Source organism: Lichenostomus cassidix, chromosome 24 (assembly GCF_008360975.1).
Source record: "Lichenostomus cassidix isolate B80296 chromosome 24, HeHo_3.0, whole genome shotgun sequence".
NCBI classification, from domain to species: domain Eukaryota; kingdom Metazoa; phylum Chordata; class Aves; order Passeriformes; family Meliphagidae; genus Lichenostomus; species Lichenostomus cassidix.
This window is the reverse complement of record NC_139504.1, coordinates 1909161-1937059: the sequence shown is the minus strand read 5'-3', so window position 1 is coordinate 1937059 and position 27899 is coordinate 1909161. Positions and strand designations below refer to the sequence as shown.

At 43.6% G+C, this 27899-nt stretch overlaps 1 protein-coding gene across 1 annotated transcript in view; it reads left to right on the top strand.

The window, feature by feature from the left end:
- Positions 1-2559: 2559 nt before the first annotated feature.
- Positions 2560-27899, top strand: part of ZBTB44 (zinc finger and BTB domain containing 44) — a 37445-nt gene continuing 12105 nt past the window's right edge. Inside the window, exons 1-3 of the mRNA XM_085082028.1 lie at positions 2560-2711; positions 20443-21512; positions 25115-25199. Of these exons, the coding sequence (XP_084938154.1) occupies positions 20495-21512; positions 25115-25199 (1103 nt within the window). The 5' untranslated portion in view covers positions 2560-2711; positions 20443-20494. The remainder of the gene's footprint in view (positions 2712-20442; positions 21513-25114; positions 25200-27899) is intronic.

The following is a 27899-nucleotide window of genomic DNA, read 5'->3' as shown; positions in this document are numbered from 1 at the left end:
CAAATCAATCCCAGAATATTGTAAAATGCATGTAAGAGCAAATCCCCATCACTGGGAAAATATCAGGAGTCAGTATTTGGCACTTCATTGCAGTGCCTCTCACTGAGAAACTGCAACTCCTTGGAAAAAGCAGAGTAATAAGGGACAGCCCAGTCACTTAGGAAACCTGGGCAGGTGTGAATCAATACAGCTCCTTCTCTGGTTTGCTCCACCAAATGCCATGGCTCTGGGAATCACTGGAGAGCCTCCCCAGGTACAGAGGGCTGATGAAATGTTATTAATAAAACAGCCCCTTCCGAGGCAGGGAGGAGAAATTGAGGTCAGAGCCAGGCTGATGTGCCCCTCCACAGTGATGATCTGTATCCCAAACCTACCAGCTTCCTGCATACAGGAATGACTAGTTCATTACCAAATTAATTATTTTAAAAGGAAGTCAAGGTAGTTCTTTATTTTGCAGTTTTGTGGCTTATTTCCAGGTCGCACAGAGCAGGTTTGAAGACTGTTGGTTCAATGCTTTATTTGGAGGATGTTCATTTCTGCAGCACAGTAAGGACACAGATCATGATTAATTCTAATGTCTTCCTGCCATGAATTTGTGTGGTTTAGACCCATTTTCCCTCCTGTGCAAAGCCCATGACCAGCTCAGAGCAAGTTTCAAGCTGGATACGAGCATGTGTGACAACCCACAGCAATGACTGTCACTCTCTGCTCCCCTGACGCTTTATTCATGGAATTGTTACAAATCAGCATTTTCAAGCAATTTTAAAATTGCAACAACACATCTAGGAAGTCAGCAAGAAAAGGCACATCAGGTTCTGCTTCTACAGGAAACAGCACTGGCTCTTGGTTGACTAAAATCACTCATTCTACAAATTCACCACCAAACAGCCCCTGATAGAGATTTCAGTGCTTTTTGAAGGAAGGGATGGCAGCCTGAGGCTTTTTCCTTATTCCTCTGTGATTCAGGAGTTACCATGGACAGCCAGGAGCAGATTTCCTTGAAAATTATGTCTCATTAAAGTGGAAACAACACCTGCACAAGTATAATTGGCACTACTTTAGTCCTGCTTTACACAAGAGTAGATTGCAATGGGAGGCTGCATGTGTCAGGAATTGCAAGAGATCCCTGGGAATAGAAAACCAATATAAGAGGAGGTGAAATGAGAATTAAGCAGAGTCCAACTCTCTGCTCTGGTTCTCCCCCCAGTTTTGCAAGAAAGCATCTAAAAGGATCTCTGAGTTTTTAGAACAGCACAAGGGGAGTTTGGCCTCTTTTCTTTTTGCTGATGGGGAAGCATGGCTTTTCCAAGGACTGGTTTTAAATTTTTTACTGCTGATTAATACTTTTGGACCGTGGCCCTTCAATCTGTTTCCTGCTTCAATTTACCGAGTGCTCATCACCAACACCAAACCCAAACCAGCATAAAAAACACACCATAAAACAATCCACGGAGGAAAGGGTTGCGTTAATCCTGTTGGATTAAGTTGTGTTTACCCGAATTAGTGCGGATTTGGACCAAATTATCGTTAATTAATGGGTTAATTAATGACTAATTAAAATTGATTGGGATTGGTTGCAAACTGGTGGGGTATTTGCGAGGTTTTGGGAACTGCTGCACAGGTACCCCATGTTTGGGGGAGAACACAATGGCCAAGGGATGCAGCGGCAGAGCATCGCACCGCACCGGAGCAGCACGTGCTGGGGTGGAGGAGAGTGCAAGCACTGCAGCATCCCGGGGGATGTGCGGCTGGAGCATCCCGCTGCACCGGGGAGTGCACGATCGGAGTGTCCCGCAGCACCGGGGAGTGCACGGTTGAGCTTCCCGGAGCACCGGGGAGTGCACGGCTGGAGCATCCCGCTGCACCGGGACACCCGTGCTCGGCGGGCACGGCATGACCAGCCGGGGGATGTATCTCCCCACTCTCCGCCGGCTGCGTGTCCCGGAGCCCCTCGCTCCCCGGTGCCTCGCTCCGGATGGCGAAGGGGTGGCACTAGGGCCCTGCTGTCCCCGCGGGCCATGGGCACTCTGTCCCCTCTATGTGGGTGCACTAGGACCCTGCTCAGCCTCCGCCGGGCGGCACTAGGAGCCCCTTACCCCACTGGGGGCACTAGGGCCCCGTCTGCCCGCTACCGGGGGACAGCGGAACCCCGTTACCCCTGCTGGGGTCACAAGGACCGCGCCACCCCCCGCTGGGGTGCAGCACAGCCCGGTTTCTCCCATCAGGGAGCAGTAGGACCCCGTTTCTCCCGTCGGGGAGCGGCACGGCCCGGTTTCTCCCGCCCGGCAAACACCCCAGCCGGTTTCCCCGCCGCGCTCTCTCCGCGGGGCGCCCGGGCCGCTCGGTGCCGCCGGGCGCTCAGGGCGCATGCGCAGGGCTCCGCCCCCGCCGCCGCTCGCGGTGCATTGTGGGACACAAACAAAGTGCCCGGGCGGCGCGCGCGGGAGCTCGGACGGAGGCGCGCGCTCCCCCCCCGCCCCCCTCCCCCGGCGTGCACGCGCAGCGCGCGCCCCTCAGGCCCCTCGCGCGGGGGGGTCGCGCGCCCCCCGCTCCCCCCCCGCCCCCCCTCCCCCGGGTTTCCCGCGCGCCGCCCGAGGGGGAGGCGGCGGCCTCCGCCCCCCCACCCCGACAGCATCCCGGTCATCCCGCCGCCTCCCGGCCCCGCCGTCATGGCCCCCAGATAGCGGCCCGGCCTCACCGACCGCCCGCAGGTAAGCGGGGAGCGCGGCCGGGCCTGGCGCGGGAGGGGGCCGGCCGGTGGCGCGGCGGCCGCTGGTGCCCCTCGGGGGCGGGGGGGCGGGAGGGATCTCGCTCCGGCCCCTCTCCCCGCTCTCAGTCCCGTCCCGTCCCGTCGCGTCCCTTCCCCCGTGCTTCCCGGCCGTGCCCCGCGGCCCCGGGCTGCGCTCAGCCCCCGGGGATCCCATTGCGCGCTGCACAGCCCGTGTGTCCCCCTCCCGCGGGGCCGTGTCACCCCCGCGCCTCGCCGAGCGTTCCCGGGGCGGGCAGTGTCCCCTGGGCCGGGCTGTGAGCGTGTCACGTTTCTCCGGGGGTGTCCCTGTCCCTTTGGCCGGTGCTGGGGGGTGTCACCTCCCTCCGGGCTGTCCCCTGCCCCGCGTTCCGGTGCTTAGGGGTGCCCTGTAGCTGGTGTCCCCGTGTTTGGGCTGTCCCCTGTCGCTGTGCCGGTGCTCGCCCCGCCGGGGTGTCCGCTGCCCCAGAGAGCCGCACTGCCTGCCCAAGCCTCTGGCTACACACGCTAACCTGTAGTTTTCAGCGGTGTGGGGGGAGTTGTGTTGTTTCCTGCATCCCAACGGGATACCTGCTGCCTCCAGTGCCGGCTGATGGGAGAAAATACGGGGATTCCCACTAGCTGTTAGGCAGAGCTTGCTGTCTCTTTGTTGTTGTTTGTTTTTTCCCGACAACAGCCCCTTCTGCATATTCCTTAGTGTCCATCTGCCAGGGTCTGCTGCACTGCCTCTGTGACCATGCACTGTGAGGGTGTCATAGTGCTCATCTGCCAAGAGCTGTTTTTCTGCTCTCCTTCCATCCATCTATCCAGAGTCGTTTTCCTACATAAACATGATCAGCAGATTCTGGGAGGATATAATCTGCTTCTTGCTTGCCAAAAGCCTGTTGTCTCCTTTAATACACACAGGGTGCCAGTGCCTCCCAAAATCTGCTGTACCTGTTTCCATGCACAGATGGAATGAACTCCATGATTGACCAGCACAGCCTGTTAAATCCCACACCTTGGGGGGCTCCTACCTGTCTGCAAAAAGCTGCTGAGTTTCTTCCCACCCAAAAAGATGTAACTCCTCTTAAGGGATGACTCCTCCAGCCCATTTCCTGTGCTCTGGAGCCTGTTCTGCCCACTGATGAGGGATGTCTGCCTCCTCCTCCACACTCACCAGGGTTATCCCACTGATTTCCTGCCAAAGGCCAGTACATCCCACATTGTGTGTGTTGGTACACCTGAGGGAAGGTGCAGGCCAGCAGCCTTTCTGCAGGCAGGCATTTCTCATGCATGTGGAGATTTCCACTGTGTGTCCTTTTGTGTCGTGGATGTTCCCACAGATCCCACAGATGCCCAGTGGCAGCTGTTTCCATGCTTGCTCCCATCACTTTCCTGCTGCACATGCCAGAGAGGTCACCCCTGTACCCATCCCTGATCTCTCTTGGCTGCCTGTTGCATCTTTCATGGCTGAAACTTCCACCCTTTTCCTTCCTGGGCCCTGCTGATCCTGCAGCGTGAGACTCTCAGGTTAAGCCTACCTTGGTTTTTGCTTTGACTTTGGAGTTGCCTTTGCTGAGCAGTCCAGCAGAGTGAAATTAAGTAGTCTGTGTACTTCCTAGCTATCTGCACATCCCATGGGTCTAAAATACCATCACTTCCGCTTTTTTTGGTCATATACATAATTTGTCCATTCTAGGATTTTTTCTGAGACCTTAGAGGCTGTTCTGGTGCCTGAAGGGTTTCCAGGAAGACAGGAGAGAGACTTTTGACACGGCCATGGAGTGACAGGACAAGGGGGAATGGCTTCAAAATGACAAGGGGAAGGGTTGGATGAGATATTGAGAAGAAACTCTTCCCTGTGAGGGTGGGCAGGCCCTGGCACAGGTTGCCCAGAGAAGCTGTGGCTGCCCCTGGATCCCTGGGAGCATTCCAGGCCAGGTTGGACAGGGCTTAGAGCAGCCTGGGCTGGTGGAAGGTGTCCCTGCCCATGGCAGAGGAGGTGGACGACATAATCTTCACAATCCCTCCCTACCCAAACCATTTTGTGATGTTTCTAGAAGCCTCCTGCTTTCATAATTGTGCTCATCTACTATTCTGGGTTTGCCATACCCACATGGGGAGTTTCTCAGTTTTCCTAGTTACATGTTTGGCCCTGCTTTCTTTCTTTGCTTCTGCCTGATATGAGACTTTTCCTTTCCCCTTTTAAAATTTTTGTTTTATTTATTCTTGAGGTGTATCCATGAGGTATCCACATAGCAGCTCTTACTTAGGTAGAGGTCACCCAGTTCACTCCTGAGCTGATCCCTGTCTCCAAGCTGGATGTTTCCATAGATGAGGTGATGTGTTATTTGTCACATGCAGGACACACCTGTGGCTCTGCTCTGTGGCCCCTGCAAGGTGATGCTGAGTGGGAATGACTCCTGTGCAGGCAGGTCACAGACCATCCAGGAGTCTTTCCGGGTATTTGGAGTGCAATGTGCTTTTCTTCTGCCCTCGAGATCTCCTAGTGCAGCTTGATGTCTATACGGGAGCAGATCCAAGGTGTGATGCGCCTGGAGACCTTGCCTGGGTTTAAGTGCAGCAATTGAAGGAGGTGGAGCTGAACCTGGGAGCTCACACACAGCTCTCCCAGTGCAAATGCTTCCATTGATGTCAAACTGTTTATTCCAGGAACCGGTTACAATGCTCTAAGTGTCTCTCCCTTGGGACTACTTCTATTTAGACAGCTGGTTTTAATCCAAAGATTTAATTGGTGCGAACATTCCAAGCAGTCCCTTTCAATGGGGAGGGAATTTCCAGCCCTGCTTTAGTCTCCCCACGTGGATGATGCATGGATGCTGAGGGAGGATCATGCTTGGGAGGTTTTGCCCTGGTTTTGTTTACAGGGTGAGAGAATTCCTGCTTCTGTGACAGTGAGGTTTGGAGAGGAGAGAGCGTCCTTACGTATTCTCTCTGCAGTACGTAAGAGGAGCAGTCAGAGAGTGAAACTGAATCCTTGCCATGTTTGTTGCAACCAGAGGTTAATCATAAGCTCTGGCACTTTCCAAAGGGGTGGTTTCATTCTGCAGTGTCGGTAGAGAATTGTGCTGCTCGGAGGGTCTGGGCAGCTGTTTGCCAAGAGAATCAAAAGCTTTATCCTGTCTGAGGTTGAACAACCACCCAAACGTGGGTTTTGGTTGTATCCTGTGACTTACTGGAAGGAGGTTTTGTATCTTTATAGCCTTTCCTGTGAATGGATGTGTGGTGCTTGTGAGGTGTTTGTGTGATGAGCATCAAGTCTTGGGTCTGTCACACTTGTGTGGATTATTTCACATCTAGTATTTCACTGGTATTACCACATTATATCTGGTAACCTTGTTTTTCAGTGAGCTTTGAGAACATCTGAGTATATTCCTAGGAGAACATCTGGTGATATTTGTAGCTTCACTCCTTTTAGGGATTGTAATCCACTAGTTTTAAGAAAAAGACAGTCAACCTGTGACAAAGCAGTGATGCTTTTGCTGGCATGTGACGAGGAAGGAGATGTCCCCTGACGTAGAAGGGATTGTCTGTTGACATTCTTCTCCCTCTCCCAGTTATAAGTAGGTTATCCCTGCTCAAATTATGCAACTGTGCAGACAGCCAGACTTCAGGAATTCCAAATACTTCAATGTGTCAAGTGCTGACTTCTAAATTAAATGCCACGGTTGCAGAGCGTGTTCACAGTCTGTCGCTTGAAATACGACATCAATCTTGGAATCGCATGTGGCTGAGAAGGGGCAGCAACTTAATTGCTTGTTTCTTCGAAGAAGTGTTGGGTGAGAGTGCAGGAGCCAAACGGGGTGGGAGATGTGCCTCTCTACCTGTGACAGTGTTTCCATATGGAAGTCAGCAGTTACAGGCAGAAAAAAAAAATAGTGAAAACATTGATTTATGTAACAAATTGAAACGCTTCATTCTTTGTGGCTGTGGCTCTTGCCTCAAAGACGCAGTTTCCAGCCTCTAGATCTAATTAAATAGTTGTGTGCTCATTGCTGAGTAAACATAGGAGTCCATCACTCTTCTTGCCTTGGAGAGCAAATTGATTCTTCTAATGGTTTCACTGGATGAAAGCAGATGTCTAGGACTGCTTTGTGCAAGGTGCCTAAATGAAATGGTCGTGGTAGGAAACGAGCTGCAGACCTGGTAAAATGGGATGACAGGAAATATAAACGCTCAGCATTTCATTTAATTCTTACATTCCATTTAATCAAGTTAAGGAAGTGACTTAAACTGTGCATTATTTGTAAACAGCTTGTTTTTAATGCATTCCAATTTAGAGCTGGGGAAATAATTATTTCACGTGAACAGACTTATCAGAGTACATGAACGATGGGATAATAAAGGCTGCAGAGAGTGTGTTGGGCTCAGCATGTGGTGTGTGACAGTGGCCAGAAGTAAATCATTAGGGGAGAGTGGAGGACACAACCCCAGACAGCTCAGTCATCATCCCCAGCTCCTGGTGGTGAAGGGTTTCCAGGTGGTCTGAGCTGGCAGTGCCTGTTGGACCTGTCCTTGAGGGATTTTGGACAGTTTATATCTGGAGCTTCCACAGAATACCCTGGGATGAATCCCTCGATTTCTACAGAAGTAATACCTGGTTTATGGGGTTTCTTTGCTTTTTTTAAACTGTAATCTCATTGACCCCCTCCTAGTTTTTGTAGAATGAGAAAGAATAAAGAATCTTTTTTCCCATTAGCACCTCATTTGCAATTTTATAGGTCCCCCTGTTCTTAGTTTTCTCTCTTTGGGTTCTTTTCCTTTTCCAGGCTGCATTGTTTAGTCTGTTTAGTACATCTGTCTGCGGAAGCAGCTCTGCATCACTTTGGGTTTTTATTCTTTGAGCTCTGCTATATTGTTTTGAGGTGATTTGACCACAACATTTGCTTGCTTGCTTTACCCAAGAAGACTGAATAAAGGGAGAAATGCTTTCTAATAAAGGGATGCTTTGTAGCTCATCTGTGATAACGTTATAAACATTTACTATGTGGAGTGTTTTATATTCAAAGTACAACTGAACATAGTAATCATAGTGAGAGATACTGTAGTGGAAATACAGATAGAGAAGAAGATCTTAGTTTATAAATACAGCTACAGATGGCAGTTGATAAGGCATTTTGTACTTGGGTGTTACCAAGAGAGCATTGTGGAAAAACTACAGTTGTGGTGGATACTTGCCAGAGTTAAGTCTGTTGGAAGGTGTTGGAAGCATGAAGATGCCATGTCTTATGGAGACCTGAGAGTCCAGGAATTACTAGTGGCTTTGGGAGTAACTGGTGGGTTAAGAGACACGTTCTTCCATGTTAGGGACAGATACTGCCAGTGTTGGAGCTCTGTGGTCTGAGAGTTCCTGCAGTTTTCTTTCAACGTCTTGTTTTGGTTTTTTTTAAGTGGATAAATACCCCTGTTTTGAAATACCTACTGTGAGAAGTTTCTGTATAATGTTAGTAAAGATGCTGGAGGGAAAAAAAAAAAGCCAAAACAAACCACAAAACTCTCCTTATGCCCAGCATGAGCCATGGATATGGTTCTGCCAGGCCAGCTTTGGCCATACAAGGACAGACAGCTACAGCCTGTGGAGTTGTTGCTCACCTGATAACGTGATTTATGGATAAATACAAGGACTTATAGGTTTTGGAGCCAAGAAGAACTCCTTTTAGGCATTTATCTGCATAAATGAGTCATTAGGAAAATAAAGGTACACGTAGTGCTGAAAGGGTGATGACACAACCACATTCCTGCCTTGCTTGAACTTGTTCAGGATTCTTTATAGCTGCTTCCGTTGGGAAGGTGGCTGTTGTTTATATGTCTGTGACACCTTGGCTAGCTGGCAGCAGTCCATGCTGTCTGGATTAGCAATACCTTTTCTTCTGCTCAGATTGTATGGGATGTGAGACTTTGCCTTGATCTCTGCCTTCTGCTCTTTGTGAAGGTTTTTCTTCAGTGTTGCATCCAGCCCTGGGGGTGTTAATGGGGCTGGTGTGCTTCAGGAAGAGTTCAGATTTGTGTTGCCCTTCAGAAAAATTCATTTATTATAGTTAATGTAGATTTTATTAGGGTGTAATGCTTCCTGCAATAAAAGTGAGAGAGAAAAGCTGTCATTTTGTGTAATAAACTTGAATATTTCAAACACACAGTCAGTTAACAGGTAAGCTTTGTGCTGAACTAATAAAACCTAGCACTTAGCCAAATTTGGTTGTCACAAACCTGCTGGTTGTGCTATGCCATTCCAGTCATTTATTCCTGTCAAATGAGGAGAGAAGTTAGTTGTTTCCAAGGGATAGGAAAGAACACAGCGAGGTGGGAGGCATCAGGGATAGTTGAGAGGAGGGACTCTGCAGTTTGGGTGCTTTTGGTGTCATGCACCCAGACAAGCCCTGATTTTGCCTTGGAGGAAAGGAAAAAATAACGTGTGAGAAAGCACAGATAGGGGCTTGTGTTATTTTTGTCTTTTTGACTCTTTTAGGGATCCGGTAGAGTAGTGCTACCAAGAAAATCTTGAGCCATACTGCTTTGGTGTGCCATTTTTCCTGATACTTCTTCCACATGCCAGCACCAGAAAGGGCTTGGAGATTTTTGCTTTTGTGACTAATTTGGGAGGCTGGCTTGGGTAGTCTTCTTCATGTATATTTTTCCCAAGGTTGTGTTGACACGCTTGCAGAGCTTCTGAAAGTGAAGGCTCAAATGCTGTGGGTAGCCATGGTAAAACAAGAAAAAATAGCTTTCTGGAATTAGTTTAAATTAGCAGGTTGCTGTGGTTGCTGCCACGTGCAAATGAAAGTAATATATGGACATTTTTTGGCAATTTGCAGCACTTAGAAGTAGTTAATATTCAAATGGAGTTTTTTTTGTACTGCTGTTAAAGACCAAGGGTTATAAAACTGAGGCCTTGCTTTTTATTGCACAGAGTGGGAAATGGTCATGTAACAGCTTTTTTCTTTTTTTTTTACACTGAGAAATTTGGGGAAAATTTAACCTGAATTTGCATGGAGCAAAAGTATAAAGAAGTTACTGAGATCACATAAAAATTATGCATGAACAGTGCCACGGCAAGTGTGGTTCAATTTGAATGTGTGCCTTAGGGCTGTAACACATCAGTCTGTTCACTATAATCTGATTACATTCTGAGGCGCTTCCCTGCATAAGGATATTATGAGGATTCAATTCACTTGTTGCTTTTATTCTACCAAAAAAAAAAAAAAAATAAAGGAGATTTGTTTCATATGTTGATGGCACATTTAGTAGTTTGATCATTTTTGGAGAACTGGTGAAAACCGAAAGTGCAGGGCAGTGAATCTGCTGTGAAATATCCCAAACCACTCGGTCTAGTGAAGTTCATGCGTTAATTTTTATTATGAGAATAAAGGTAATTCAGTGTGGAACAAGACCTTTCCACAGTTACTGCTCATATTGTTAAACGAGGCTCAGCTTAAAGTGCTGTCAGAAAATTTGCTTTTATGTGTTATAGGGAATGCTAATGTGAGATTCCTACAATGCAAAGTTTAAAGCACCAGAGGCTGCAGAAGGCAGCATTTATCTGGTTTGCTTACTCAACCATGTGAAAGCTGTATCAGGCACATAAACTTTCTGCACCACACTGCAGCTTCAGAAAGGCAACAAGTTAAATCTAGGTCCTTTGAAGTAGTGAATGGTAACATTCTGTTCTCCAAATGAGATGACTTCAAGTGATCACACCAAAACTCAAAAAACTGTCATGGCTGAGGAAAACAAGACAATTCTCCCCAGATAAATCTTATTTCAGAGTCTCACTGTTGGATGAAACATGGGTTTTGTTGGAGCCAGCAAACTTCAGTTATGTACAAAGGTAGAGAGGCTTAAAAAAGGACATATATCTTCTTTCTGTGTCTGTAAATGGTCTCAAGAAACATCTACTGTTGCATAAAAGCAGCTTGTGGCATCAGATCAGTTTACATACAGCAGGCACTACTGTCCTGCCCTGATTATTGTAATCTCTGCTTTTAATTAGGTGCTGAGATTAAGAGCTGTTGTGCTGCTCAGTGCACTCAGTGTATTCCCTGTAGGTTCTCACTGGTACCTTGTTGTGTCCTTTGCTGAAACATCACCTGGTGAAGTAAGATGCTCTGGAAAGATCTAAGCACAGTTTACTTTCCAGACAAATTAAGGGACAGCTGCACAGAGAAGAAAAATACACCAAAACCCTCTTCTTGAGAATCTTTCAGGAGGTTAAAATAGATATTGACAAATGCCTGGCAAAAAATTAGGCATTGCAGTAGGCTGGTGTTCTGTGTGCCTTTTACTTAGCTGATAATTTAATTTAATAGTATGGAGATCTTACTCCAAAGTCACTTTTAACTCATTAGCTTCCAGTTTAGAGCTCAAGTCCATTCTAGCTCTCCCTAATGTTAAATTAAATGTTAAATTCATACTGTTGGGTTTCCCATGAATTTTGTTCTGTTCCTGGGACTCCAGTTTTCAGTAATTTGTTTTGTGTCTTGTGCTGATGACACAACCTAACCTTTTGATCAGCATTTTTTGAGCCAGTGTCTTGGAGATCTTTGCTGAAATAAGTTCTTGTGGCATTTCATAGGTGAATTCTTCAATCTGTTATTCCAAGTACATGAATTACCTTCTTTCAGTTGGCTCTTTACCTGGTTTGTCTGTTCATCTCCTTGTTTTCACTAATAGCTCTATATGTCATATTAGTCAAACATTTAATGCAGTTCTCATCTTTCTTTTCTGAAAAATACATTATCAATTCAGTTTGAGATACTTTACCTTCAGTAAAAACAGATGGCATCCCAGTTTCTGTTTGTTTTCTTATTCTTCATTCTTTTTTTCTTCAGTTTGTTTTCATTTGGCTGGATTTTTGCAGTTGTATACAAACACCTGCAATCCTGTATCTTTGAGAAATGGAAACATCTCTGTATTTTTTAATAATCAGACCTTGCACACTAAATATTTGAGAGACAACATTATCATAGTGCTAACATTGCCAAGCTTATTTGCAGGTGTGTACCACAAAGAGACACTCTTTGAACAGTCCTGCCTCTCCTGGTGCACTGACACCTTTTCCCTGAGAATTAAAGTATCAGTGTTTAATCACAGCAGTGTCTAATGGAAACACTTTTAGACTGAGTGCTAATGAAAGGAGTGGTAATATGTTTTGCACACCTACAGCAACGACCTTTAATCTGCCAGTTTTATCTGGGCTAGGAGTTGTAGCTATGCTTTAATCTTGCTGTATTAATCCAGCACACCCAGTGCCTACGTACAGAGCACCAGGTTGGCTGCCAGTGGTTCCCAAGCGTCTGGATTACAAGCTGTTGTCAGCTCCCAGCTTTTCCCATCAGTCAGAAGGTTTGCACTCAGCCTTGTTCATTTGCAGTGCTGTGCAGATGAATTTCCATTGCCCTGAAGCCAACAGGAGCATTTAGCAGTTGAAACTTCACTATGTACGACTGAAATTCCAGCTCTGTGACATTTCTGTGGTTAATAATGTCCCCATGTGTCTGTGTGTTGGTTTCCTGCTCTAGACCTGCTTCATGGCAGCTGTGAGTCCATCAGCTGCAGAGACCTGAACTCTCATTTGCCTGAGACATAAGTGATGTGCAATTCCTGCCATAAACATTAAAAAGAAAGGATTGAAGTAGGATTAACTCTCCTGCCAATTTGAGATCAGACAGGAGAAAGTCTTGCAGGCCCCTTCCTGTAGGCCAAATATAAGGGCTGATAAGGGACAAGAATAAATCTAGAAGTGTCACTTTCAAAAGAAAATGACAAGCCAGAGCTGCAGGAGAGTCTGCTGCAAGTATGTGGCTGCTGGTGAAGTTAATGAATGTGGCCTTGGAATCTGTAATTATTACAGTCAGGCAGATGAGTGCTTAATTCTGCCAGATGCAGGGTTGGGAGAGCTGCTCTCTGAGTTCCAGGACATGCCTGGGGGTTTCAAACAGATGCACTCTGCAAAAACACTCTGGAAGGTGCATCAGCCCAAATAGGTAAGTTCTGTGCCTTGTTCTGTTCCATCACTGGGAAGTTTCTGAAGGTTTGTGGAGTCACTGTGATGGACAGGTTTGGCTTGGTTTGGTTTGGATGCACACATTTCCATCCTTTGCTTTGTGCTGGGCTCTCCTCTGCAGGCTGTAATTCTTCTTCCTATCAGCCTGCCCAGGCTCTCTTTAGTATCTCCTTTACACTGTCAGAACACAACTGCTGGATTTTTACATCCAGCTTCTTAATTTCCATGCAAATGACTTGTTAGGAAAACAAACAAAAATCCCTAAGACATGTTGCACTTCACCTTAAATGTAGAAAGCAGCTCCTGAAAAATAATGATGGTTTAACTAATGGCTTTCAGCTTTTTCTTTGCTGTGACCTTACAGTGTGGGAGCAACAGCTCTGTGATATGTTTTGTGCTGGTTTTAATATTCTAAAATAAAAGTAGTAGACACATATACCTCTCTTTCATTACAGCAGATGCTTTGGGGTTTTTTTTGAGTTTTATATCTAAGACAGTCTTGTGACATGAGGAAGACTTTGGTCATCTCACTTCTAGAACTGTAAACCTTTCCTTGGAGATTTATAGTTTTGAACAAGGACAACTGAAATATTTGGAATGAAGCAAATATTTCTGATATGTTCTTGGTCTGTATTGCTTTCACAGCAGCTATTGTGCTTAATATCCATGGTGTAAAAACACAAAAATTCTGCAAAACCATGGAGGATCTAGTAGCACGTGCTAAGGTGTTGTCCGTCTTTCAGCAAGGGAAGTTAAATCAAATACCAGGAAGGTATAGGAGTGGATTGCAAGGATGGTGCAGTGTCTGACCAAATCTTACACCTTGCTGCTGGTAAGAATGAAAATAGAATGCCAAAATAGGAGAATTCTTTGCTCTCTCTTGTATGGGAATATACATCGAGTAGTTAACTAGATTTACTTCTTTCAAAAAGGTAACAGTGATTAAGGCATTGTTGCCAAAACCAGTGGCTGGTTTTGAGTGATAAATTGCAGGGTGATAAGTGGCTGGGAGCCTTGACATCTCCAAGAGGAGGGGAATCAGCTCTGGATGCAACACTCAGCTGAAGTTCAGTCATGCAAACCAGTCTAGGATAATCTGTGCTCATCTGTTTGGGGAAAGTCTGTTGGTACTGTTCCCTTAAACTGTGTATGTACATGTTTTCTAATTTTATCCTTTCAGAAGTGTTCTGTTGCAGCTGACATACCATCTCGATTTACAATAATACCGTTTTGTAGAGTAAATTGATGGGTTTGGCACCCCACTACTTGTCTCAATGCCTTCACCAGCCCTGAGAATTAAAATGCACCTACTAGATTTGCATCATGCAAATGCCTTTTTCCATGATCTGAGTCAGTTTTTTCCTATCCCCATGAAAGATTAATGTTTTCGATAGCAGTGACAGTGTGAGTCAGAGCTGTAACTGCAAGCTGGGGCTTTGCCATGGCCGCACACATCTGCTTTCTTCTTGTGGCATGGTACAGTTAAAGCTTTTCTTTTCTGTTATTATAGGGTTTAATTTTGGGGAAACTGAAGAGATTCGTTAGGAATATGAAGCATGTATTTCATGGACGCTCTGGGTCTGCCTTTTTCCTGAGTCATTATTTTGGAAGAGGAGCTGTTGGATGCTTTTCGCCTTGTCCTTTACAGATAAACACTGTTCCTGGTCTGTTGGAAGACTTACAGCAAAGAAATATTGTGTGCTTTTGCCCTTACCTCCTTCCTGCCCTGAAGAGGTTTACCTTGGTTGCTGCCAGAAATGATGGTGGGCCCTGTCACAGCTCAGGATTTCCAGATGAGCAAAACTTTTCAGCAATTTTTTGTGAAGAGTTGCAGCCTTGGTGTGTTGACTTTGTAAACCTCAGCTCTTACAGCACTCACGAGAAATTTACCTAAATGCTTACAAATCCATTTAAAATTGGGGAATGAGAGGAGATTATTGGCACAATGCAGTTTCTGGGAGTGATAAACATTCAGACCCTCTGATAATTATGTAGGTTATTTACATCACCTGGATGTTTGGGTTGAACTGTGTTTTGGGTTGAACTGTGGCTGCTTCCTGATACTGTTTTAGTCTCCCTCCATGGAGCTGAAGTCTAGTTCTGGAGTACTGCCTGCCACCCTTCAGCACCTGAAGGTATTTCAGGATTCAGCAGCTTCAGGTGGGCTATACCTAAAATTTAGGAAGATCTAAATTCTAGAATTTGGAAAGTATCTTTGCCAGGAGTTTTTCAGAGGAAGAGGTGGCTGCTTATGCAACAATTTGCCTCTGTAGTATCCTTGAAAGTGCTCTCATTAAATGAAAAATTAAGTGTGGAACAAAGGAACAGGCTGGGGGTGAGAACAGAGCACCCAACAAGTGCTCTCTGTGAGAAACACTAATGGTTCATGAAGTCAGTGGCCTCAAAAGCTCTGGCACATGAACTTGTCAAGAGTGATGTGCCAAAACCCCAATCTTTACAAAATATATGGTCTTGTCAAGTGCAGTATTTTTGGAGTACATTGGGAAAGCACAACACACTCTTTATATGCCTTCTGCTGTGAAAGGGAGCATTAACTGCTAACAATAAATAGGTGGGTTGTAGTATTTCAAGGTTTCAGTTTGTTAGGAAATTGCTCTTCCATTACAGCTCCCAAGTGGAGTTCTCTGGAGTTACTTACCTGTCATCAGCCACTCTTTGCTGGGCAGACAGAAATCTTCCCAGAGGACTGTTCAATGTGTAGTTTGAGCCCTGCCCAGAAACAAAACACCTCCAAACTCTTTAAAACAGAAAGTGCATGAAAATTGTCCTCTTCTGAGAAGCTGGGAGGAGAGGGACACAGGAGCAGTGTCAGTGTCCTGGGATATTGCAGTGAAATGGTTTGGAGAGTCAGAGTCTGGCTCCTGAGCTGAGACCAAGCACCAAGTCAGCCCCAGCACTGAGTGCTGCCAGTTCTTTGCAGGGTAATGGCATCACTTCACTCCCAGTGCAGGCTGGAGCTTGGAATCTATTTCAGGTTTAAAATAGGTGTTTATGCAGTAGCTGCCTTAACACTGGCTCCTTTGTGCACTCACGGTGTGGAATCTGCTGTCCTGGAGGAAATTGAAGTTCCCAAGCCCTGCATACTTCCCAGAATGGGTCATTTCCCTGGTCCACTCCCCCACTGCAGCCAAAGGTTACAGGTTTGCATTCCAGAGATTCCAGAGCACCAAAGTGAGTGTTACACATTGACGTCATTTGGAGCACAGAAACCTCGTGTTTGCCTTCTCTTTTACATTAATACTGTCAGACTTGGCAGTGCTGGGTTGAGGTCAAACTAGGTTTACTGACCTGAGTTAAAACATGATTTTAAATAAAGTTTAGCAAGTGCTGTTGATTTATTCAAAACTAGAATGGTGTGGTAACTCCGGCCAGCAGCTTTGTGAAGTGAAGCAGGGCAAGATTCGTAGTGGAGATAACACCTTTAATTAGGCCAGCTGCTGTTGGGGAAACAGATGTGTGTTTAGATAGAAATAGAAATAGCTACCTTGAAGTTCAGTACCCACTGAGCAGTTGTTCTGATTCAATAATGAACTTAATTATACTAACCAGTTAATTTGAGGGAGTGAGGGGTGCTGGTACCTGTGTACTGCAGTGAGATGACAGAGATAAAATGATCCAGGTCACATGTTTATCCCTGTGGAAGATTTGTCTGTGTCTGGACTGCTGCTGTTGATGGCATGGTGCTCTAACCAGTACCCAAGGACTGATCTGCATTAAGAATAAATAATAATAAAACAACTAGTGAGCTGATTTACACCCTGGGCTTACAGTTGGATGAATATATTTGAGGGCTTGGTGAGCACCAGAGTGGAAATTTCCTAATCTTTTTGAGGACTTATGTGGCTACAAAGTGTTATAAAGTCTGTTGGCTTCAGTATTCAGAAAAAGTTGGTGGTTTTGTGCTGTAAGTTGCCACAGGTCAGGATACAGAGGTTAAAGGTGGGCGGTAGTTTTGTGGTGCTAAAAATGACTTTTGTTTTGAAATGACATGACTAAGTGAGAAACGGAATGCAAACCGCTCTGTGAGTTTGATTCACAGACTCTTCCACAAGATTATTATAGATACCATGTTTTGAGCCGTAACATTAAGGCAGCAGGTGAATAAGGAGCTAAATGTTGTATACATGGAAGTAGACAGGTCACATAAGCAATATTTTTCAATTCCGTTATAGTTTCTTTTCCATTTACAGTTGCGTTACATTATAACATTACACTTACAGTGTACAGTTTCATCTTTGCTGTTTCTGTGCTCAGAAACTTGACACCTGTTTAATCCCAAACCAGTGCACGTGATATGGTGCTGTTGCTAAAACTTGCATTTCAGTAGCCTTGAAACAGTGAGAATGAGCTGAGTTACTCCAAACTTCTTAAGGGGCAGGTCTTCATTAGTGCTTCTAGGAGTAGAAAAAACCCAACTAATTTTTTAATTGTACAAAATCATTGGTACAGTAGCACTTCCCTTCCGACTGCTTTTGGCCAATAGTGGTCAAAATTGTCCTTGCTCTAGAAGCCCTGAAGTGCTCCTGGTTGAATTTTCACTTTGTTTAGGGATCTGTGCTGTGGTGGTGATTCCTCACATGTTTCCAGGGCAGGAATGCATGCTGGAAAAACCATTCTCTCCAACTGTAAATGTCTGTGGCAAAGTTAAATACAGCCCGTTAAATGTGGACTGAAGTGTCCCACTGTGAATATTTTTAAAACTTGTGAAAGTGTCTTTGAATTTCACTGTTTCTCTAGAGGTTTGAGATGTGTTGTGGGCCAGGGCAGAAGTCTGTGCCTGGGGATTGGGAGGAGGAGCCCTGCTTTTAACAGCTGGGAAGGAAAAGCCACCCTCTCTGTGATACCATCCTGCTTAGAGAATCCCTGATGGTTTGTGGCTCCAAAATTAACAGCTTTTCCGGCTCCAACCCACTTAGCACTTAGTCTAGGTGTGCACCTTGATCTCCCCACCCCAGCATTCCCAAGGGCGTGGGTATATTTAGTTCTGGTTTCTGGTTCTGGAGTGGCTGTGGATGTGGCATCCTGCACCTTGTGGTCCAAGAGCTGCACTCAGGGACTGCCTGATAATGGCAAATAAGACATGACAAAGTGTAATTTTGAAATGGTGATGATGCAGAGATGATGGACTTGGGGTGAAGCTGTAATGTTGCAGCCTTTTACCCTCTTAGGTCACTGTGCATTGAGTGCAGCTGTAAAAGTGCCTTGTGCCACTGAAAGATTAGAAAGAGAATTGAACCATTGTGTAACCTGGCTGTGCTTTAGCGCGCTCATCTTTTCATGTGGAAAATATTTTCGTACTGTTTAAAGTACCTTCTAAAAATATTTGATGTTTTTACTACTTCATTAACTGTAAAGAACTGATATTGTTCCCCTCTCCTCAGCCCAACCCTTTGGATTTTCCTGAAAACAGCATGTATGTGTGCACGCTCCTTGTTCTCACTTGAGGCCTGGGTAGGAGCCACTTGTTTGAATGGAGGTGTCAGTGCAATGAGGGTGAAAGTCATTCTACAGAAGTGATTTAACAGAGCAATGTCCCACCTTTGTGGCAGGAACACTGCTCCTGTAATAAATTTAAATCAATTTATTGCACATCACTGACTTCCGCTATTTTATTTTCAATTCTGTAACCAGATCAAGGTCAAGGAAGCAAAAGATGAAAGGAGAAGGGGAAAGGAAGCCAGGAGAGGGGAGAGGAGGCAGGAAGGGGGGAGCAGGACAAGGAATGGTTTAGAGCAGGGTAGCAGAATCAAGCTCTCACTTGGGGACTGGAGGGATCAGCATTGCTTGTTCAGAAGAACAAAGGGGAAAATGGGCTTGACTTTTGGGCCTGTAGGAACTGGGAGGATTGCTCTCAGATTTTCCTCCTTGTTTATAATGATGTATTGGTACTATTTCTAAATACCAAATTATTCCGTGGCTAGGCTTTGTGAATGTATTGTTCTTCTTGTACTGAACAAAAGTACTTCTGGACTTCTAATGTGCCAAGGAACAGCTGCAGCAACCAGGATTTCAGAAGGAAGGGTATCCAAAGGCCATTTTTGAATATGCTGTTACAAGATTTTGCTGTAGTGTTTTGGTCTGAGATCAATGAAATATGCTTTTCATTTGATTCATGCTGGAGAACAAACAGTCTGGATCTTCAGATGCCTCTTGAGGTCGATCCCTTTTCTTTCAGTGAAGGGAATGTTTTGCTTGTGTTTAACTTCTTCCTCTGCACTAGTGTGAAATTTCATTTTAAACCCAAGTGGCCCTTAGAGTTTCCACCAGACTTTATATATATTATCAAGTGTTAGTTAATCTGCTCCCTTGAACAGTTAGCTTTCCTCTGCAAGGGTTTGAGTATCAAAAGTGAAAACCCAGGAACAAGAAGCAGCCAAGTGTAAATGTCTGTAGAACCAGGTGGGCTGTGGCAGCTGCTGTTTTGATATGTCAGATTTGGGGGAAGTTGTTCCACACTTACAGTTGCTCTTTGTATCTGCAAAGCTCCACAGGAGCCATTTGCAAGCATGCTATGTTTTTTCACATGGAAGGGAAAGAAGGATGATGTGCAGAAGCTGGCTGACTCCAGTAGCTAATCAAATCCAATGATGTTGTTGATGTTGAACGAGTGAGATAATTCTGTATCATGTTAATTGTATGAGGCATGTACAGCACAGAAAACCTCCATGGAAACTTGGAAGGGGCTTAGGGAGGTGAAACGTGGTGGTTTATGTTCCCTTTACAGTGAAATAGTCCTGAAATTTTTGGAGAAATCCGGGGTCAAACACCCCATTCTCATCAGGACCTTGCACAAAACATGCATTTGCTCCCACATGGAGAGAACTGGTCCCCAAGAAGGCAGGTTTGTGTTTTTCAGAAGAAAGAAGTTGCCCTCCTTGCTTTGTTTATCACACATATAAAATCAGTTTATGTGTATTTGATTTAAACTTTCCTTTGAGGTTTATAATGCATTGTGTTTTTGAAAGGATTTTCAATAACTTCTCATCCTAGACTAAAACTATTTATTAAAAGCAGCTTTAGGTAATCAATACCTGCACTACAGCAGGAAATCAGAACAATTGGCAACTTTTGTTTTATGTTTACTAGTTTGAACTCTGGCCTCTGAAAATTCATGCTGTAGTTTCTCTAAAGCTTTTCTGGTATTAAATACCTTCCCTGGGAGATTTGCTTACTCCTGCACCCTTGTTGTTGACTCAGGCTGATGAATTTTCTGCTTAAAAGAAACATTTAATAGTCTGTCAGGTTTAAGAACCGTGAAGAATTGTTTTCTGGGCCCAGGAAATAAAAACACAGGTTTCTACACAGATAATAGATTTTAAAATGCTTTACTTTTAGTATTACAAACTTTTTTTGAACTGTGTTGGGAATTTGGTTTTGGGTAGGCAGTAGCAGGAATGTGGAAAGAGATACCCCTATATGTATAGGGAGATACAGATACAAAGATATATGGAAGATGATAGGGATGGATTGCAAATAATTGAATCTGTGATTATGAAAATTACAAGTAAATAATTGCATTTCTGTAGAGTTAGTTCCTTGCACAGTCTGGACCCTAGAAGAATCTGGCCTTAGAGAATTCCGATGAGTTTTCTTCGTACAGAGTCTTATAAACATGAATCCACTTGACTTTTCCTTTCAGAGATGAAAATGACAGTTTTCCTCTTTATTTCAGGATACCTTTGATCTGTCGTATGTGGGAAGAACGCTAAGAGAACCGTCTAAAAATGGGTGTTAAAACATTCACTCATAACTCCCCTGCTCACAGTCAGGAGATGCTGGGCAAGCTGAACATGCTCCGGAACGATGGCCACTTCTGTGACATCACCATCCGCGTCCAGGACAAGATCTTCAGGGCACACAAGGTGGTTCTGGCAGCCTGCAGTGACTTCTTCCGCTCCAAACTCGTCGGCCAAGCAGAGGACGAGAGCAAGAGCGTGTTAGACCTGCACCATGTGACAGTGACCGGGTTCATCCCTCTGCTGGAATACGCTTACACAGCAACACTATCCATCAACACAGAGAACATTATCGATGTGCTGGCTGCAGCCAGCTACATGCAGATGTTCAGCGTGGCCAGCACGTGCTCGGAATTCATGAAGTCCAGCATTTTATGGAATACACCCAACAGCCAGCAGGAGAAGGTGCTGGATGCAGGACAGGAGAACAATGCAAACTGCAATTTCACCTCCCGAGACGGCAGCCTTTCCCCCGTCTCTTCCGAGTGCAGCGTCGTGGAAAGAACCATTCCTGTTTGCCGGGAGTCTCGGAGAAAGCGGAAAAGCTACATCGTTATGTCTCCCGAGAGCCCCCTCAAGTGTAACACACAAACCAGTTCCCCCCAAGTGCTTAATCCTTCCACTTCCTACCCAGAGTCCAGAAATCAGCCCGTGGACTCGTCCTTAGCTTTTCCCTGGACTTTTCCTTTTGGAATTGATCGAAGACTTCAGCCAGAAAAGGCGAAGCAGGCGGAGAACTCTCGGACTTTGGAAATGCCTGGGCCCTCCGAGTCCAACCGGAGAATGGCAGATTATGTGACTTGTGAGAGCACAAAAGCCAGTTCTCCCCTGGTGATCGAGGAAGACGTGCGTGTCAAGGTGGAGCGGCTGAGTGACGAGGAGGTTCACGAGGAGGTGTCGCAGCCTGTGAGTGCATCCCAGAGCTCCCTGAGTGACCAGCAGACGGTCCCAGGGAGTGAGCAAGTGCAGGAAGATCTCCTGATCAGCCCTCAGTCTTCATCTATAGGTATGACCATTTCTGGAGTTACATACAGCAATCAGCACTGGTGATTTTGGTGGAGGAAATCTGCCTCATGGCTTTTCATGCTTTATTTTCATGAAACTCCCTTTTTTTCCCCCTGATTTATGAAATGTTACACATAAACTTGGAGTACTTTAAATAACTTTGCAGGAGGCAGCTGAGAATGGTAAGCCTGTGGTAGCCCTCTCTATTCAGCAGAGGTTGATAACTCCTTTTTACCTTTAGTTGCCTGACTGGGGAAACTTAATTCTGCTTTCATTAGTGTCAAAAGGCACAATTTCAGCTGAGCTGCAGCACCAGATTTGAAAGGCTTGTGCCTGTAGCCACAAAGGGTTAGAATAGTACTTTGCATCAGACATCAGATCCTGTATAATCGTGACAGAGAGCCTTTGTAAGAGGATTTGCAAAATAAGTGGTGAAACACTGTCATCTTAATGCCCCAGACAAAAATAAAACCACACAGTCATAATATTGAGAATCTTTCCATTTCTGTGGGATTTGATTCTCAAGTTGCTTCTTCAAATGCTGCTGGTTGCTGAGAGAAATCTTTTTTTCCATGAAAGACAATTTGAAACCAGTTTTGGGTTCTTATAGCAGGCTGTTCTTTATTAAGCACTAATACTTAAAGGTTACTGGAACAATCCGGTTTTTTCCTCAGCACAGAATGCATTGAATGGCTTTCAGTAAATCAGAAGATTTTAAAAATTTTGCAATATTTCTAGTTTAATTATCAAAATTTTGCCCGAGTCAGCTATTTCATTCTCAAGTGGCTTGACCTGTGCTCAGCAGAGTTTGTTTACTGAAAGATCTTTAATAAAGCCTGTTCTGTTTGAAGACTAAGAATGGCAAATGTACTGCTCAGCTTCATTCAAATAATGTGTGTGTGAAAGGCTGCCCCAGTTAATTAAATAAATAAACTACAACCAAGTCAATAGTTGAAGCCTGGTAATCTGCATTATTTGTTTGGTTTGGTCAGTGCAACACTTTGCCTTCTGTGGAGAGAGTGAGATCAGGCTGACCTTCCAGAATAGCAATATACAACCAGTGTCAAACTATTCAGGTAATACTCACTGAAAAGAAATAAAAATATTTCCCATTTATGCCATCCTTTGCTGTTGGATTGTTCTCCAGTTTGTATAGCTCATGTGTTGATATTTTAGGTTGTAATGCCTTTTCCAAATGAAAATGTTTTATTTATTGGAGACAAGGATGTTTATCTTTGCTGAGGAACAGACTTAATATCTTATAGTTTAACTATAAATCCCAAAATGTAGTTTTCTAAAATAGTGAATAAATTAAAAACTAAAAGAAACTATTTGTTTGCTGGGGACTCCGCAGGAAAAGTGGTCCTTGTTCAAAAACAGGTTTTGTTTGCTTCAGTTTTTGACTCATTGTAGAATTTAAAGACTTTGCCAGGGCCATGCGGTAAGAGATGCAAATTATTTCATGGATGTAATTATATCATCACAAACAAAATAGAACAAGTAGCAAGAATGATTAGGGAAAGTTAAAAATAGCATATCAAGTGATATATATCAGAAATATATGAATAAATATCCCACCAAAGCAGCTTGAAAGAACAAACTGGATGTAAACTCCAGGCTACAGCTGAGTAGTTTTGTGTGCATGGGGCAGAGAATCTCAGGCTTTAATGATTATAATATTTTAACTTAAATATCTGTCATTGATGTTATAGTGCAGCATGTTCTGCCTTAAAACAGCTGCAGAGAGAAGGAAAATGTGCCAGGGCAAAATCTTTAAAGTACAAATCTGCTCTTTGTCTTTGAATATGTTTGAATTAATATTTTGTGGTCTTGGCATAATAACCATCCTCAGAATGCTTTTCCTTCATGTTTTGCTATAAAGGGAAACAGTGTTCTTTGCTTTTTAGCAGTTATGATATAGCACACTTTGTAGCTAGAAAGCACTTTTTACCTCCCAAAGATGCATTGCTTTATGCAGTAATGTGAGAATAGTAAATGGAGGCAGCAAGATATGTTAAAGTACAGCTTTTTCTTCCCTGAACGTATTTTCCTCATATAATTGCACATATTTATCTCAGTGTTTTATAGTGCATTTATAAAAGCATTCTTGCCTCTCTCTCTGATATTCCAAAAAGCTCTTATTCACTCTTTGGGAAATTTAAGAATTGTTCATTTGCAATTTATGGTATTTGGAAGCATTTTATAATGCGGAAGGAGCCGTGGAGCAGGGACTTGATAAATAAGTCATTATGGTTACAAAACAGCTGTGTCTGAGAAGATGCTCTCATAACTCATTAGCACTTTTGCCATTTGAGAGGTGAAGGCATGAAATTAAACCTAACAGCAGTTGGGCTTATTTTCCAGTAGACTTTCATTTAAGTATTTCATGAGAAAGAAGGATAAATCAAAATAAGATTAACTTTGGTAACTTTATAGATTTCTTAGCTGATGAATTTCCCAACTATAGTCTGTCACCTCTTAACAAAATCAAAAATTTTGATTTTACTAATTGTGAAGCTGCCAGAGATGCAATTTTCCTCTTGTCACTGGCCACATAACATGACATCTCATTAAGACAAGAATCTTTCACTTCAGGAAAGATCTCTCATTCTTTTTGACAGAATATGCACATTTTCTGCTTCACTTTTTGTATCTTTGTTCCTTTCCTTTGGTTTTCTATTTTGTCTGACACTTGCCAGCACACACCTAATGCTGCTTGATTTTACTAGTGAGCTGTGGGGTTCCCAAATTCAGATTGCTCACATACCCCCCTCTCTGAAAGCAGAATTATTTTACCACAGCAGCAAGAGCAGCTCCTAGCACTGTGCTACACTTTGCTTGCTCTCAGGATGTAGGGAGAGAAATCTCCTTCCCCATCTGTCCTTGTCTCCCATGGATTCAGTGGGGAACATCCAGAGGCTGCTTGACCAAACTCCCAGTGGTGATGAAAGAGGCCCAGATGAGCAAAAGCCACATCACTGAATGAAGGTGTGGTTTTGTTTTAGTGCTGCATTTCCACTGGATTCTGTTCCTGAAGCCCCTTGAACGACACTTGCCCCACTGGAGGGGTTTGGTTGGTACAATTCTCTAACAAACAGGTGTTTGGTCTCTTTCCTGTTGCATTTGTGATTTCTCAGAGGGCTCTTCCTGTCTCAGCAGCTAATCAATAAATGAAGGTATTATCAATTAATGTATTTATGGAAGATTTGGAACACAAAATTAGTGTAGCAGGTTTGAACTCCTTATTGCTCAGGAAGCCTTGAAAAGTTGACAGAAGAGTCCCTTGAGGTGAATGTAACATTTCTGCTTTAAATGTGTTTTGAAAACTGGCTGTATTTAACATTTCCATTTTCTAGGTGTACCAAATATGTGCCCTTCATTGAGTTGTCAATTTACTGGATAATCTGTGCAGAGAGAAGCTGATTTGGAACAAGTTGCTTCTGGGTGTTCTAAATGACTTTCCCAAGGCACTTTTATTATCTTATCACCCAGGCAGCAGCGTCTATCAGAGATTTGGGGAAGCAAGCTTGATGTGTATTTACCTGCCCCCCAACCCTTTTTGAACAGTTCTTTGCATTAAATTACCCTTTTTTCTTTGCCTAGGCTCAATAGATGAGGGGGTTACAGAGGGATTGCCCACACTCCAAAGCACCTCTGGCACTAACGCTCATGCAGACGATGATGATCGGTATGTACCAACCTGGTGTGCAAAGTGTTCTGCAGCAAGTGCTGTGCTGTAATTAACCTCCCCAGCCTTAATCCCAGAATGTTTCGTTGTTCCTACATCTAGTTCTCTGTGTTGATCAAAGTACAATCAGTGCCTGGAGGGGCAGATGCTTCAGAGGAATGTAGGTGATGAAAGTCAGAATCTGCTTACTCGTTGCTTTTTGTTTCCCGTCTAGTTCCAGGCAGCACTGGTGAAGAAAGATAGCCATGTTTTTGCTGTCTCTTCATCATTGCTCTTTATTAATAAATTTTAATTAAACCTCTATGTGAAACATTCATGCTAAAGCTGATATGCAGCCCCAAAAGCTGCCTAGCCCTGACTTCACCAGACCTCACTACTGCAACCCACAGAACAGGCAGAGCAGCCTTAAATCTCTTCTCCCAAACTTTCTGCCTGTAACTTTTTACCAAGATGCTGTGTGGCACTTGCTGTAAATATTTAGCAGGTTTTTACTGTGCTGAGCTGAGTGATTTATGAAGGGAATCCCTTATAAGGGAAGGCTGGCAGAGAAAACCAAACTAAACCAGGTCTGTTTGGTCAAAGAGACATCACAGTTCTGCTGGAGCCAAGTGAGGTACCTACACATGGCACACAGGGCTGCACACAGCTGCTTTGACTCCTTATTCTTAGTTATTCCCTCTATAAGCACCTTTTTCCAAACTGGTGTTTGCAGGGGTTTGTAAGACAAGTGGGTCTGAGGAAGAAGTGTGAACCTTTGGAAGTTATTCCAGAAACTGTGTCAAGAGAAGCTCCCTACAGAGAAAATAACCAAGAGCTGCATTTTCATAGCTCATAAAATCTTTCCTGTCATTTCTATCTAAAATCTGTCCCACTGTAGGATTAAAAAGGGAAAATAACTGCTTGGATAAGACTTTTTGGATGACATGGAAGATTTTATCTATCTGCTAACAAACCTGAGTATAAAAATAACACCCAGCACTTAAGGGTTGAATTAATAGTAGGAGCACATGTTTCACTAGAACTAATCCAGGATTTAAAACCTGTAATTCTGAAGTCAAGTGGCACACACACTTTCAGCAGTGGATTATTTGAGAAATTTCTTATAAAACTGTAGAGCTTCAGTACAAACTGCATAGAAAATTCAAAAGATAAAAATTCTTTAAACACACTGAAAATTCCCACTAAAACATCTCTTCCATGCAGAGAAGGAAAGAATATTTACCTCAGTTTATGCCCAGATTTGAAAATAATTTGTCTCAGAGTGACAGAAGTATCAGCAAAATGAAATAGAATTTGCACTTTGTTTATATAGCTATAAGTGAACTAAGAGTTACGGGAATTTTAGACTCCAGAACTAAAATTTCCTACCAAGTGATTTCTTTCATAAATTCAAATGAAAGTGTCAAGAATTTTCTTATTCCAAGAAGCAGTTCAATGTGTAAAATGGTGCTTCCAAGCCCTAAGCAGTTTCCTTTCAGGTGTTTGTGTGTATTTGCGTTCTCAGGGTGGGACAGTGCATTTGAATACACTGTGAGAGCCCTTCAAGCATGGCTTGAATTCCCATCTCAAGCATGGGATGCACACAGCAGCAAATAAATGAGGCCTGTCATTCACTGTGCAGCAATTTGGGAGCAAATTTTGGGTGCATAAGAATTTGGAATAAAATAAAACATGTTTCTCTAGCTGAAACAGAAGAAGCTATCAGTATGTCTACAGATGGAGAAAATTTATCTCCCAAACTTTTTGGGTGTTTCATGCACCTTTAAGTCCATGTTGTACATTTCTTTATTACTAGAAATTCTCAAAATGTCAAAATCAATTTTGTGTGCCCAGTGCAAGTTAATATTGAAAAATGTATGTTGTAATTAACTATATATTACTTTTCTATTTCGAAAACAAAGCAAAAGACTAGTCCCTCTAAAGATCTCTCAGTATTACATCTATGTCACTGTGGAAAGAATCACAAGAATTTCAAAAACTAAGATGTCTTATCTCTTGAGTTTCTGTCTTAAATAATTAGCATCATTAATTTGGCCTCCTCCATAATCAGTGTTTCATAAACAGTAGGTCACATGTAATTGTTGTCAGCTTAATAGGCACACAGGAATCTGTTAGGTGTTCAAATTGCTGTTCCACTGGGAAGTCTAATCTATTCTTTCTCTGATATTTCACAATTGGATTGTTAAACACTTTTCTAACATAGATCCATAATCTTGGTTCTTTAACAGTTGGTCTCTGGATCAGTTTGTGGCTGCACTTAAAAAGGAGCTGCTCAGTTATAAAAGTTACAAAAGATTTATCTGATCCAATAGAATGAGAACCTCCACTAAAATAATTGTTATTTGCAAATAGAGAACATTTCTAGGTTCACTGAGCATTTTAGCATTCACATTTGTCAGAGTTTAGTTCCACATAGTTAAATATGTATATGATTTCAGGGTGAAAAGAAGGAAAAAGTGCAAGTAGGATATTTCAGTGAAAACATTTGAAACCTCTCTCTTTACGGAGCTGGTACAGAAGGTTTTGGAGACCTCAGACAAATCTCAACTGTTAAATGCCACATTGATCACAAATTGAAAGTCATGAAAAATTAAGTAAATGTGAAGGGAAAAGAAGCAGGGGAGAGAAAATCTCGTAGAGTTTCAAATATAATCTCATCGTGCTAAGTTATGTCACCAAATAGGTATTTCACCCTGCTGG